General features: G+C 42.1%; 1 protein-coding gene across 1 annotated transcript in view; it reads left to right on the top strand.

Moving 5' to 3' along the window:
* Positions 1–10508, top strand: part of eprs1 (glutamyl-prolyl-tRNA synthetase 1) — a 25594-nt gene extending 15086 nt beyond the window's left edge. The window contains 20 exon segments of the mRNA XM_020592393.1: positions 158–270; positions 399–516; positions 1101–1262; positions 1358–1525; positions 1838–2053; positions 3310–3528; positions 3628–3858; positions 3937–4217; positions 5998–6049; positions 6196–6405; positions 6555–6627; positions 6812–6891; positions 7085–7186; positions 7362–7517; positions 7703–7900; positions 8117–8290; positions 8518–8678; positions 9443–9521; positions 9610–9674; positions 10077–10508. Of these exon segments, the coding sequence (XP_020448049.1) occupies positions 158–270; positions 399–516; positions 1101–1262; positions 1358–1525; positions 1838–2053; positions 3310–3528; positions 3628–3858; positions 3937–4217; positions 5998–6049; positions 6196–6405; positions 6555–6627; positions 6812–6891; positions 7085–7186; positions 7362–7517; positions 7703–7900; positions 8117–8290; positions 8518–8678; positions 9443–9521; positions 9610–9674; positions 10077–10227 (3009 nt within the window). The 3' untranslated portion in view covers positions 10228–10508.
* Positions 10509–12148: the final 1640 nt, after the last annotated feature.

Raw genomic sequence — 12148 nt, 5'->3', positions numbered from 1 at the left:
TATATGTATATATGTATATATGTATGTATATGTATATATGTATGTATATGTATATGTATATATGTATGTATATGTATATGTATATATGTATGTATATGTATATATGTATATATATGTATATGTATATATATACACATTCTTTCACTGATTCTTACAGTTGGAGGAGAAGATGCTTGGAGATCCCTGTCTGAAGAACCTGAAGAAAGGTGACATCATCCAGCTCCAGAGACGAGGCTTCTACATCTGTGACCAGCCCTATGAGCCAGTCAGGTCAGGGAAAGGACCTCTGTTTTCTTTATGTAAATAAAAACAAAGAAGAATATTGGTTCATTCGCAGTGGAGATAATCAGATACCTGGGTCTGACAGTACTATCCCTGTTTTCTGCTGTGTTCTGTAGCCCTAACAGCTGTAAGGAGAGTCCCTGTGTTCTGTTCTATATTCCTGATGGTCACACCAAGGAGATGCCAACTTATGGAACGAAGGATAAGAGCAAGATCCAGGTCTCCAGTGACACAGTGAGTGCTTTTGAATGAAACCCCCTTGAGATGTTTTTAATTTTACACCAATGGTCTGCATCTTTTAATTTGATTTCTAAGACCCGTCAGACCTGATCAGCATGAAAACATTTAACTCAAGCTATAATCCAGAGCTCTGCCCTTTACCTCCAAATAAATAAATTGTTTAAACACTAGTCTGAGCTTTTGTTTCATGGCATTCACTAGTTATGAATGTGAAATTACTGATCCACTCTTAGCTGGAGGAGCTTCCCTCCTATCAGTGTGTTCAGGCTTGGAATGGAAAAGATTTGGGCTCACACTGCAACAAAAATCACAGCACAACTTTGCAATAGAAGTTAACTGGGGACATCTGCAGATCACTAATCTGTCTAACCGGTAATGCTTGGCTTGGTAAGGTTGACCAAATGATAGATAGGCTTTGAGTTCAGATTTAATGACACCAGTAGCCCCAGAGTCTTTAGTCACAAAAGGCTAAAGGAACCTGCAGTTATGTACTTGATGTCTGGGCTAAACTGGTACCTGTCCCCCTTTTTTTTTTTTTTTTTTGCGCTTTTCTTACCCATCTGCCTTTCTCCCCTTAGGCTGCAGCCCCTACCGAAGCTGCCTCAACTTCTGCTCCAGCCTCAGCTATTGGCCTGTTCTCTAGCATTGTAGCTCAGGGTGAAGCTGTCCGCCAGCTAAAGACTGCCAAGGCCCCAAAAGATGAAGTTGATAAAGCAGTTCAGCAGCTGCTTTCTCTAAAGGTACATTGGCCATATCGAGAAGTATTTAAACTAAGTAAAGACAGCTAATTTAATCATTCATTTGAGTTGCACTCTCCTTTTTTCACTCTCTGCAGTCACAGTTTAAGGAACAGACAGGCATGGACTACAAGCCCGGCATGGCCCCTCCCACATCTGCTCCAGCCCCACCCACATCTTCAACAGACTCCGTCTCTTGCCCGTTCACCCGCGTTGTCCAGCAGGGCGAGCTGGTGAGGAAACTGAAGGCAGAGCAGGCACCTAAGGTACCTGGATATTAATCATGCCCACAGCCTGTGTGTAATCACTGTTTCTGTTCGCATGTCCATGTCCATTCATTGAGTTGTGGCAGTCATTTGTCCATTCGATGATATTGTACTCGGTGACTGGTCCCATCATTTTTCATGTCCTCATGCGTTTGTCGAGTCTGTTCTCACGTCTGAAGGCATATCTTGTCACTCCGTGCTCATGTCTCAAGTGATCTGTCCAGACACTGCTCATGTCCCCATTCCATTTGCATGCGGTCACGAGTTCCCTTTACCATCTGCAACTTTAAGCTGATGTGTTGATGGCACCAGGACCAGATTGAAGTAGCAGTGAAGCAGCTCCTCACGCTCAAGGTGGAGTTTAAAATGCTGACTGGTCTGGAGTACAAACCAGGGATGGCCCCACCCAGCACCTCCTCTTCTGCTCATTCTTCTGCCACAGTCTCCTCCTCTTCTTCCGGCCTGTATGAGCACGTTGTACAGCAGGGGGAGGTCGTGAGGAAACTGAAGTCTGAAAAAGCCCCCAAGGTATCCAGATGCAGGATAGCAGACAGTAGAAAACTGCTGACTGCTACTGCCAGATATTCCCCTGCTTCCATTCTCAAAACTGCTTTTGGCTTTATGATTCCACTAGCCAGTGTGAGTGCTGCACTTTTCAGAAAGTCACGAATGCATTTTGGTCAGCATTTGATTTGTACAAGAATGTACTTCAACCTTGAAAGAAACCTGAAGTCGGTGGTTTTCTGGGCTTGTGTTATTAGAGATCATTAGTATAGAACATATGTTCTGGGGAATGTCACTATCACACTGGTCAATGTTAGAATAGGTGTAGAGTAGGTAAAAAATACCGTAATTTCCGGACTATAAGCCACTACTTTTTTCGCTTCATGCACACACCCTCATCATGGAAAACACGATGAAATGCATATGATGCAGCTTTCAAGTTAAAGGCGATTGATCTGGCTGTCGAAATATCTCATGTTACAACGTGGACACCTGTGGCTATGTGCAAACTTTTTTTGTTTTAAATTTAGTGGGTGCGGCTTATATTCAGGTGTGCTCAATAGTCTGGAAATTACGGTAAGTCCAAGTGAAATTTAGCTTTTATGTCTGAGCCAGACAGCAGCCCACAACACCAAGCAAGAGCCATAGACTTTAAACAACCGACATTAGCTTTCCTGCTAAAGTCTCCTTCTTATCTAACTTACTGACATGAACACATCTTGTCCTGCTCCCTAGCTTGTTGAACAAGCCACCAAACAAATATTTACTGGAGAAAAGTGCACTGCCAATATCAGGCTATATCTAATTAGTGCTTCATCTGCAGCACATTAAACAACATTTAAAAGTGAATGCCACTGGTTAAATGCTGGTCTGCTCTTTGCTCTTCAGCACTGCTAACAACATGCTGTCTGCCCATGATACATAGCTACAGCGTATGTTTCTTTACTCTGTTTTCAGTTCCCTACAGTGTAACACCAGCACTTTGGCAGCCTCCCAGCTGTTGTCAAGCATAGACACCTACATGCCCCTCGTTTTGCTTGAAACAAGAGCTGTAAAGAGGCCAGTGGTAATGAAAAGACTGGCCAATAGTAGTGAAAATTAAATAAGGCGCTTAAGCGTTATACACTTATAAAAGTGCATTTCTTTATCAAGATTTTTAAAAGTACATTTCACTTCAATATTACTGTATTTTACCCTGTTCTAATGCTAACTGTGTACATGTACTGTGGATTATAAAAACTGCTATGAACTCAGTTACAGTAGCTGTCTTGTTTCTACAGGACCAGGTTGATGCAGCAGTGAAACAACTGCTTGCCCTGAAGGAAGAGTTCAAACAAGTCACCGGCCAGGAGTACAAGCCTGGAGCAGCCCCAGTCCAGAAAGCCCCCACCCCGGTCCAGACCAGCTCCAATGCTGCCCCTGCTGCCACCAGGCTCTATGTGAAGGTTGCTGAGCAGGGAGAAGTGGTCAGGAAACTGAAGGCTGAAAATGCCCCCAAGGTGAGACCATAGTGTTTCCCATACTTTCACACTTTATATAGTGTTGAATAGTCCTGCTACTCTCTGCTTTTTTGATCAAATGGCTTTCATGTTCAACAGGATCAGGTAGATGCTGCAGTGAAGCAGCTGTTGGCTCTAAAGGCAGAGTACAAACAGCAAACCGGACAGGATTACAAACCCGGAGCACAAGCCCTAGCTAGCCCTGCCCAGACCCAGTCTAGCCCTTCCCCAAAAACGTCCAGCTCTTCCCCACAGGCACAGGAGCTGTTCTCACAGGTGGCCCAGCAGGGGGAGTTGGTGAGAAAGTTAAAGTCCGAGAAGGCCCCCAAGGTACGTATCCAAACACAAGGTGGAATCAAATGCAGCTAGTGCTGGAGAGAAAAAGCAACAGCTGTCCTTCTATTTCAGGACCAGCTGGATGAAGCTGTGAAGACTCTGCTAGACCTGAAGAACAAGTACAATACACTTACAGGAGAGGACTACAAACCAGTGACCACTACTGGAGCCACTGGAGCAGAGGACAAAAACCGAAAGGAGCGGGAGAACAAATCTGAGAAACAGGGAGGAGGAGGAGCAGGAGGAGCAGGAGGAGGGAAGAAGGGTAAAGGAGACAAGGTTGGTCGGAGCAAGGAGTCCTCAGGAGGAGCAGGAGGCTCAGGAGAGGGTCAAGGACCCAAAAAACAAACACGGTGAGAGCTTGGAAACAAATGAACAGTGAGGAGAAGAAGTAGGTTCAGACACTAGCTTTTCATCTGGCTGTAGTTTGAAAGTTTTTCATATTGGCACGTTTTTTCAGTCAGACTTGATGATCTTGGGTAAAATGGTAATCCTTATTACTAGAAATACTATGATCATTATTATAAAAATATTGATGAACAAAATATTTTACTTTCTGCATCTGAAGTCAACTTTTCTCCTTGGAACTCTGTATTTCAGTCTCTCTCTGTAAGTGCAGATTGAACCTTTTCACATTGAATTCTAAGCCTGCCCACTTTCATTGTGGTCACCCTTAATGCAGTTGTAATGCTTCTGTCCCATCCTGCATATTGCACAAGACAGTATGTTGGGAAAAAGCCATGGATTTCTGCAGTTACATGAACAGCTATATGACGAGATGATATGGCAGTAAGTTAGTTATACTGAAAATTATTTGGCTGAAATTGACTGGTGGAGTTGGATTGTCTGAGCCAATAAAAAGTCTTTGTACTGAACTGCCTTCCCAGAATTTTGTCTTCTTAAGCACAATATAATTATTTGAATAAGATGTATTGTTTTGTATGGAAGTGTTGAATTGTTAGCACATAGACTTTACATACAATAACTGCAATTTGATGGATAGTTTTGTTGAAACCTTACAATGTCTTGAGTTGTATATTTCAGCCTTTAAACAAGTATTTGGGATTATGGGGTCAGAGGCACAACTTGGATTTGTTACACGGACACTGAGGATAGATCATCTGTAAGCACAGCCTTCTGCTGCTGTAGCTTAATGACTGACCAGGGTTTTTGTGTTCAGATTTGGTGAGTTTAAATGGTTGGTGTGGTTTTCATCTGCTTGCTGTCGGCCTCAAGGAGAAACTTTGATTAATTTATAGCAGTGCTGCACTACTAATCATGTATAATCATGTTTTCAGCCATACTAGTAGCATGGCTCTAATGATGTCAGTCACTTTGCTCCAGACTGGGATATCTCAACAGCTAATGGAAGAACTGCGATAATACTTTGTACAGACATTCACTGCTCCCAGAGGCTGAATCATATTGGCGATGACCCCAAACGTTTTATCTGTTGACACTATGAGGATGACATTTTTGCATTGTAATTAAATGTCTTGACTGTTATTGATTGTGATGTAATTTGGTGATACAAAACAATGCACCAGCAGGCTAGAACATTGCTTTGGACCAGCAAACCATTGACATTCCCATCATCTAATTAGCAAGTGCATGCTAACACACTAAACTAAGATGGTGAACATGCTGTACCTGCTTAGCTTTTGGCAGTATAAGTGAACATGTTAGTATAGTGCGGCCTCATAAAGGTGCCACCATGGCTGAAGATTCTAGTCTGATTGTGGCACATTAGTCCCTGTTGAAATTTAAATTTTGAAAATCTGCTGCAGGTGGATTTTTTTTGTGCAAAGATTTTTGTGTAAGATGCAAAAAGTACAGAAAGTTAATTTTGTTCCTCAGATAATCATGATCATAATATTGTGCCAATACTGGGATTATGATTTTGCCTGTGTGGTGCAGCTCTATCACTCTTATCAGTTAGCAGCAGAAATCTGGTTTGCTGGCTGTGCATGGTAGTGCATGGCCATATGTAAGCAGTGCTTCATCAGTTTTTGATTTGACAAGACCGAGTGAGAACAGTTTAACATGCATTTACTCTTCTGTTTTGCAGTGCTTTGGAAATGACTGCTTTATCTCAAGGTTTACATCACACTAACTCAGTCTGTCTTCTCTCAGTTTGGGCCTGGAGGCAAAGAAAGAGGAGAACCTGGCTGACTGGTACTCTCAAGTAAGTTAAATAAACCTAGATACCACTTTTCTGCTTCTGAAAAATTGTGCTAAACATAGAACACTTTAAAAAGTCCAGGCTTTGGTGCCTTAACCTTTATTTTCCAGTTTCCCTTTTATTGTAATATTATTGTGCCTCCCTTCCAGGTCATCACTAAATCAGAGATGATCGAGTACTATGATGTTAGTGGATGCTATGTGCTGCGGCCCTGGGCCTACTCCATCTGGGAGGCCATTAAAGACTTCTTTGACCGGGAAATTAAGAAACTTGGTGTGGAGAACTGTTACTTCCCCATGTTCGTCTCTCAGGCCGCCCTGGAGAAGGAGAAGTCTCACATTGCAGACTTTGCTCCAGAGGTAAATGGGACAAAAATAACAAGGGATAACAACTTAATTGCAGCACTAAGGAAAGTTATAATAGCCACTTTTTACTGATACTAAAAATATTGTACTCAGCACAACAATATGAGAATGTCAGTAATCTTAATGGTGACATAATTTGTCAGGTTGCCTGGGTAACGCGGTCAGGAAAGACTGAGCTGGCCGAGCCCGTTGCTGTGAGACCCACCAGTGAGACAGGTCTGAGCCACAGCTCCTCAGTTGATTTAGATTTTAAGAATAAACTGTATTTAACTATGTCAAAACAAATGTGATCTAAACATATACAATATCTTAACTGACTCTATAACATTTCAGTTGTATTTAATGAAGCTGTTGGTGGGGTTTTGGTTATGAACCTTGGGTCTGTTTTTGTTTATCTCAGTGATGTACCCGGCTTATGCCAAGTGGGTCCAGTCCCACAGAGACCTGCCAATCAAACTCAACCAGTGGTGTAATGTTGTGGTCAGTGTCCCATTATAATCACATCTGCATCATCTAAAACAACATCTCTTATTTATCTTATCCATACATCTTACTTTTGTATTTTAATAATTACAGGCATTTACAGTTGCTGATGAAAACTGTTTTATAGAAGACTGATGCCTGTTAAACACTGAAGTCTCTTTTTCTCTCTATCTGTTCGTTATCCCTATAGAGGTGGGAGTTCAAACACCCCCAGCCCTTCCTGAGGACAAGAGAGTTCCTGTGGCAGGAGGGACATACAGCTTTTGCCACCAAAGAGGAGGCAGCTGAGGAGGTAACACGCCTGTAAACTCTGATCTTGATGTATCAGTGCTGAGATGCAATGATAGGAATGTGGTGGTGCATTACACTCACTACTTTCATGGTACAAAAGGTAGTTTTTTGTTTTACTATACCAAACTTTAAGTCTTTGTATGCTTTGCTTATGTGTGCACATTATGCATTTGTAGGTGCTGCAGATCCTGGATCTGTACGCCAGGGTGTACGAAGAGCTGATGGCGATACCTGTAGTGAAGGGGAGGAAAACCGAGAAGGAGAAGTTTGCAGGAGGCGATTACACCACTACTGTGGAGGCATTCATCTCCGCCAGCGGCCGAGCTATTCAGGTACTGCTGTATACAGGATATGTTCAATCAGTCCTCTTTTATGCTGAGGCCAGCAGAATAAATATGAACTTTAACTTGTAGCAGCATTTGCTTTGAGTTGTTTTACAACAAAGTATAAATTGTACTGTTAAAAAAATAACAAAAAAACTTCAGTGTATCTTTGCCATTGCTTTGTGCTTTTTCAGGGTGCTACGTCCCACCATCTTGGCCAGAACTTCTCCAGGATGTTTGAGATCATGTTTGAGGATCCGAAGAGGCCGGGAGAGAAGCAGCTGGCTTTCCAGAACTCCTGGGGTATCACGACCAGAACCATCGGTGTGCTCACCATGGTCCATGGAGACAACATGGGACTCGTGCTGCCACCCAAGGTTGCCTGTCTGCAGGTAGACCCTCACTCACACGCATTCTTAGAGGCACAGAAATATAAACAGCTAAACATACAAATATCCACCATAACACAAAATGCTGCACTTTTCACAAATACAGAATTATTTTCCTTTTTTGTTTGTTTTTTAAACTTGATAAATGTGTAATGACATAACCTGTTTTTATTGCAGTTTAACAAAAACTTTTTATACATATTGTGTTCTCTTTTCCAGGTTGTCATCATCCCATGTGGAATCACTGTCTCCCTGCCAGAGAAGGAGAAGGAGATGCTGTTGGCCAAGTGCTCTAAATACATGAGCAGGCTGCAGGATGCTGGCATCAGGGTGAAGAGTGACCTCCGAGACAACTACTCCCCAGGGTGGAAGTTCAACCACTGGGAACTTAAGGTCATTGATAATATGAGATTAAAAGAAGTAGAATTAATAGTTTCACTTAATGTATGTGATATTAACTAAACATAATTTACAAAGAAATTCACCTGAACATATGCAGTATGTAAAATCAAGAATAGTAAATGGTAAAGGGGAGAAAACCCAGTGATCACATTGGTTAGATAGTAAACAGCTTTGTAACTGAATCTCTCATTTTTTGTGCATCTGTGTCTCTCATCCAGGGAGTTCCTATTCGTCTGGAAGTAGGCCCTAAAGATATGCAGCAGTGTCAGTGTATCGCGGTGAGGAGAGACTCTGGTGCAAAGGTGACAATACCAGAGGCCGAGGTGGAGAAGGAGCTGGCTGCTATATTGGAGGACATCCAGACCAGCCTGTTCAAGAAGTAAGATACACACCACGCTGTGCCTGGCTGACACTGGACTTTTGTTACAAATTGATCTACCAGTCGAGGACAACTGACTAGACAAAAGAATTTTACTTATGATGCCCATATGGAAGAACTGAAAGCTGTCTCACCTGCTCTAAATCTCACTAAAAGAATTTTAATGCAGGAAACTTCTTGTAATTCTAATAAAATACACTTTCACATAATGTATTACATGTATGGTTAAAAAGGAGCAAAGAGTGCTCAGCTTCTACTGTCATTGCTGTATTACAGCCACACTACTGATCACCACCAGCTGTCATAAAGGCACAAAAAAACATAGAACATGTAGTGTTAAACTTAAAACAGCCCAACCAGCTGGGGCCAGTACCACCATAGAAATGATGTACACAGGCCGTGACCAACTATGAAAGCAATATGGTAAATGGTCTTATACTTGTATAGTGCCTTTCTATGCTTTACAGCACACTCAAAGCACCTTCACACTACTCGGCTACACTCACACATTCACACACCGGTGACATCACTGCGAGCAACTGGGGGTTCAGTATCTTACTCAAGGACACTTCAACATGTTGACTGGACAAGCCAGGAATCAAACTGTTAATCCTCCGGTTAGGAAACGACCTGCTCTACCTCCTGAGCCACAGCTGCCCCCAATACACTGATAAACAGAATTATTCCACAAGGAAACAGATGATTATATAGTGTCCATACAGATAAAAGATGATGGACTGAAAAGTTTTGTGTGTGTTTGCCAGAGCTTCAGATGACCTGAAGAGTCACATGGTGACTGCAGACACAATGGAACAGTTCCAGAAAGAGTTGGACCAGGGCAAGGCAAGTGTAACAAGACACACTCAGTGCAACGCATTTGTCTGTCCTCAGCTGAGTAAATAATTGATCATGTATTTCTTGTACACGATAGATTGTGCAGATCCCATTCTGTGGAGGAGCTGAGTGTGAGGACTGGATTAAGAAAACCACTGCCAAGTAAGTCTGAAATGCCATTGCCTGACAAGTCAGTGCCTTAAACTATGATTTTGGTGAGCAAAAAGTACACGCATCCACCCATGTAATTTGTATAGATGATAAGAAAATACACAGAAGAATGTCCATCATATATACACTATATCAGCATGTAAAAAGTATTAAGTCATATGCAGTCCCTGAAGGGGACAAAACAGCCTCCTGTGTATTTTCTTGTGCTGCAGATTCACTTTAAAATGCTTTCATTCAGTCATTTGTAGAGTACTCTCATAACTTGTTCCATTCATATCAGGCATTGGCAAAATACTATGTGATATTAATTATTCCTGTGTCATTTCACTGGATTTTGCTCTTAAGTACTTTAATTTCAACCATTTAAGATTTCTGTGGTCTTGTTCTTATCAGGGACCAGGACCTGGAGCCTGGAGCTCCATCCATGGGAGCTAAGAGTCTCTGTATCCCCTTTTCTCCCCTGAGGACGCTGCAGCCTGGTCAGATGTGTGTCAGTGGCAAGGAGCCAGCCCAGTACTACACCCTATTTGGACGCAGCTACTGAAGACCTACTCTGCTGGAGCATGAGGATGAACAGTGTAGTCAAAAAGTGCTTTAATACCTTCTCTCTAATTCCATTTCTTTGATCTATTGTGGGTGTCTAGGTTAATCTACTGGACTGGGATTTAGAATGGGGATTTTTTTTTTAAACATTTATTAACATTGCTGTAACACATCTGAAAGGAAGAGCAGCTGAAAGAAACTTCCACTGTGAAAGAAAGTGGTAGTAGTGCTGTTTCCCTCCTACATGGCTAATTACTCCATAAAGGCAATCTGAGAAGACCACTCTCTGTCCAGTTGTGTGTTTGTTCAGTGATGAATATTACTAACAGAAACTAGGCCAGTAATAAATCTTTTGTGTCAGGCAGGTTTGTCAGCGTGTAATGTGACATCTTTTGGAGTCTTGAGAAATAATATGTATGCCTACTTATGTCTGGGGAAAACAACTCCAGCATTCCCATATCTTGCAGTCAGTCTCAGGAACTTGTCAGATACTCAGCTGTTGTTATTCTTGCAGTCTTATCAGCCCTCCTCACTGTGTGACTGGTTACAGTATGTAGTTCATGGTTTAACATCCATCCATTATCTTTACCGCTTATTCCTGAATAGGGTTGCACGACGGCTGGTAGAAAAATGCGTGGCATTACCAGCAAAACCAGTTTGTGAGCAGTTTAAAGCATGTAAGGCAAAATCAGTTAGACATAATGAACCACCCAATCCCAGCTGACACTGGATGAGAGGCAGGGTACACCCTGCACAGGTTGCCAGTCTATCACAGGGCTGACCTTTAGACAAACAACCACACACACACACAAACTCATAGGGGGCAATTTAGAGTCGCCAATCATCTTAAGGTGCATGTCTTTGGACTGTGGGAGGAAGTCGGAGTACCTGGAGGGAACCCACGCGGGGAGGAACTCTGCAAACTCTGCACAGAAAGGCTCGAACCCAGAACCTTCTTGCTATGATGCGAGAGCACTAACCATCGCGCCGCCATGGTTTTATAGCCTCACACATATCCCACTGATCCAGACTTGTGACCGTGATGAAGTATGTAACTGGTTAATAGCCAGTAATGTTGCCTTCTTTTACTTTGCTCTGATTAAAAAAAAATCTCTGCAGTTTGTTTATAATAAACTAATGTGACACATCTGAGAAGCCCTGGTGCCTTATCTAGTGTGTATATATATCTGTGCTCTGTATCACACCTTAAAGTCTGCTACAGTGACAATTCAGCTCCCTAATGTGAGCATTTTGTCTTTACCTGCTGTCAATAATGAATAAGTAAAAAATATGATTACACTACTAGTATTTTTATATTGTGTAAATTATATTTAAACCTAAAAGTCTATTTGTTATTTGGCCCATTAGAGGCAGCACGAGCTGTAAATACAATAGACGTAATACCTATTTTGGTCAAAGGTCAGTGTTAATTTGTCATATGCACAGTTAGGAAACATGTTTCCCTGTACAATGAAATTCTTACTTTGCCATCCACATGAATGCCACATAATACAAATGAAATATAAAGTAGATAAGTAACACTGAATCTAAGGCACTTTAAGCAGCAATATAAAAATATATAAGAATATAACAGAAAATGTATGCTGCATGGGAGCAACATGTGCAGCAGTCAACAGTCATTGTGCAATTATGCATGTGCAAACAATGTAAACAGTACATGACGTATTTCCTGGTAATAAACTCCTCAGCTGTTTAGGAGTCTGATGACAGAGGGAAAGAAAGAGTTTCTCAGTCTAGAGGTCCTGCATTTCACACTTCTGAACCTCCAGCCAGAGGGTAGGTAGGCAAACAGTCCATGCTGGGGGTGGGTGGGATCTTTTAGGATGGAGGCAGCTTTCCTACGCACCCTGCAGTGGTAAATGCTCTGCAGAGAGGGCAGTGGAGTCCTGGTGATCTTCTCC

The sequence above is a fragment of the Monopterus albus genome, unplaced genomic scaffold, assembly GCF_001952655.1.
Source record: "Monopterus albus unplaced genomic scaffold, M_albus_1.0 scaffold17.1, whole genome shotgun sequence".
NCBI classification, from domain to species: domain Eukaryota; kingdom Metazoa; phylum Chordata; class Actinopteri; order Synbranchiformes; family Synbranchidae; genus Monopterus; species Monopterus albus.
Note: the sequence above shows the minus strand (reverse complement) of the source record. Positions and strands in the feature narration are given on the sequence as shown.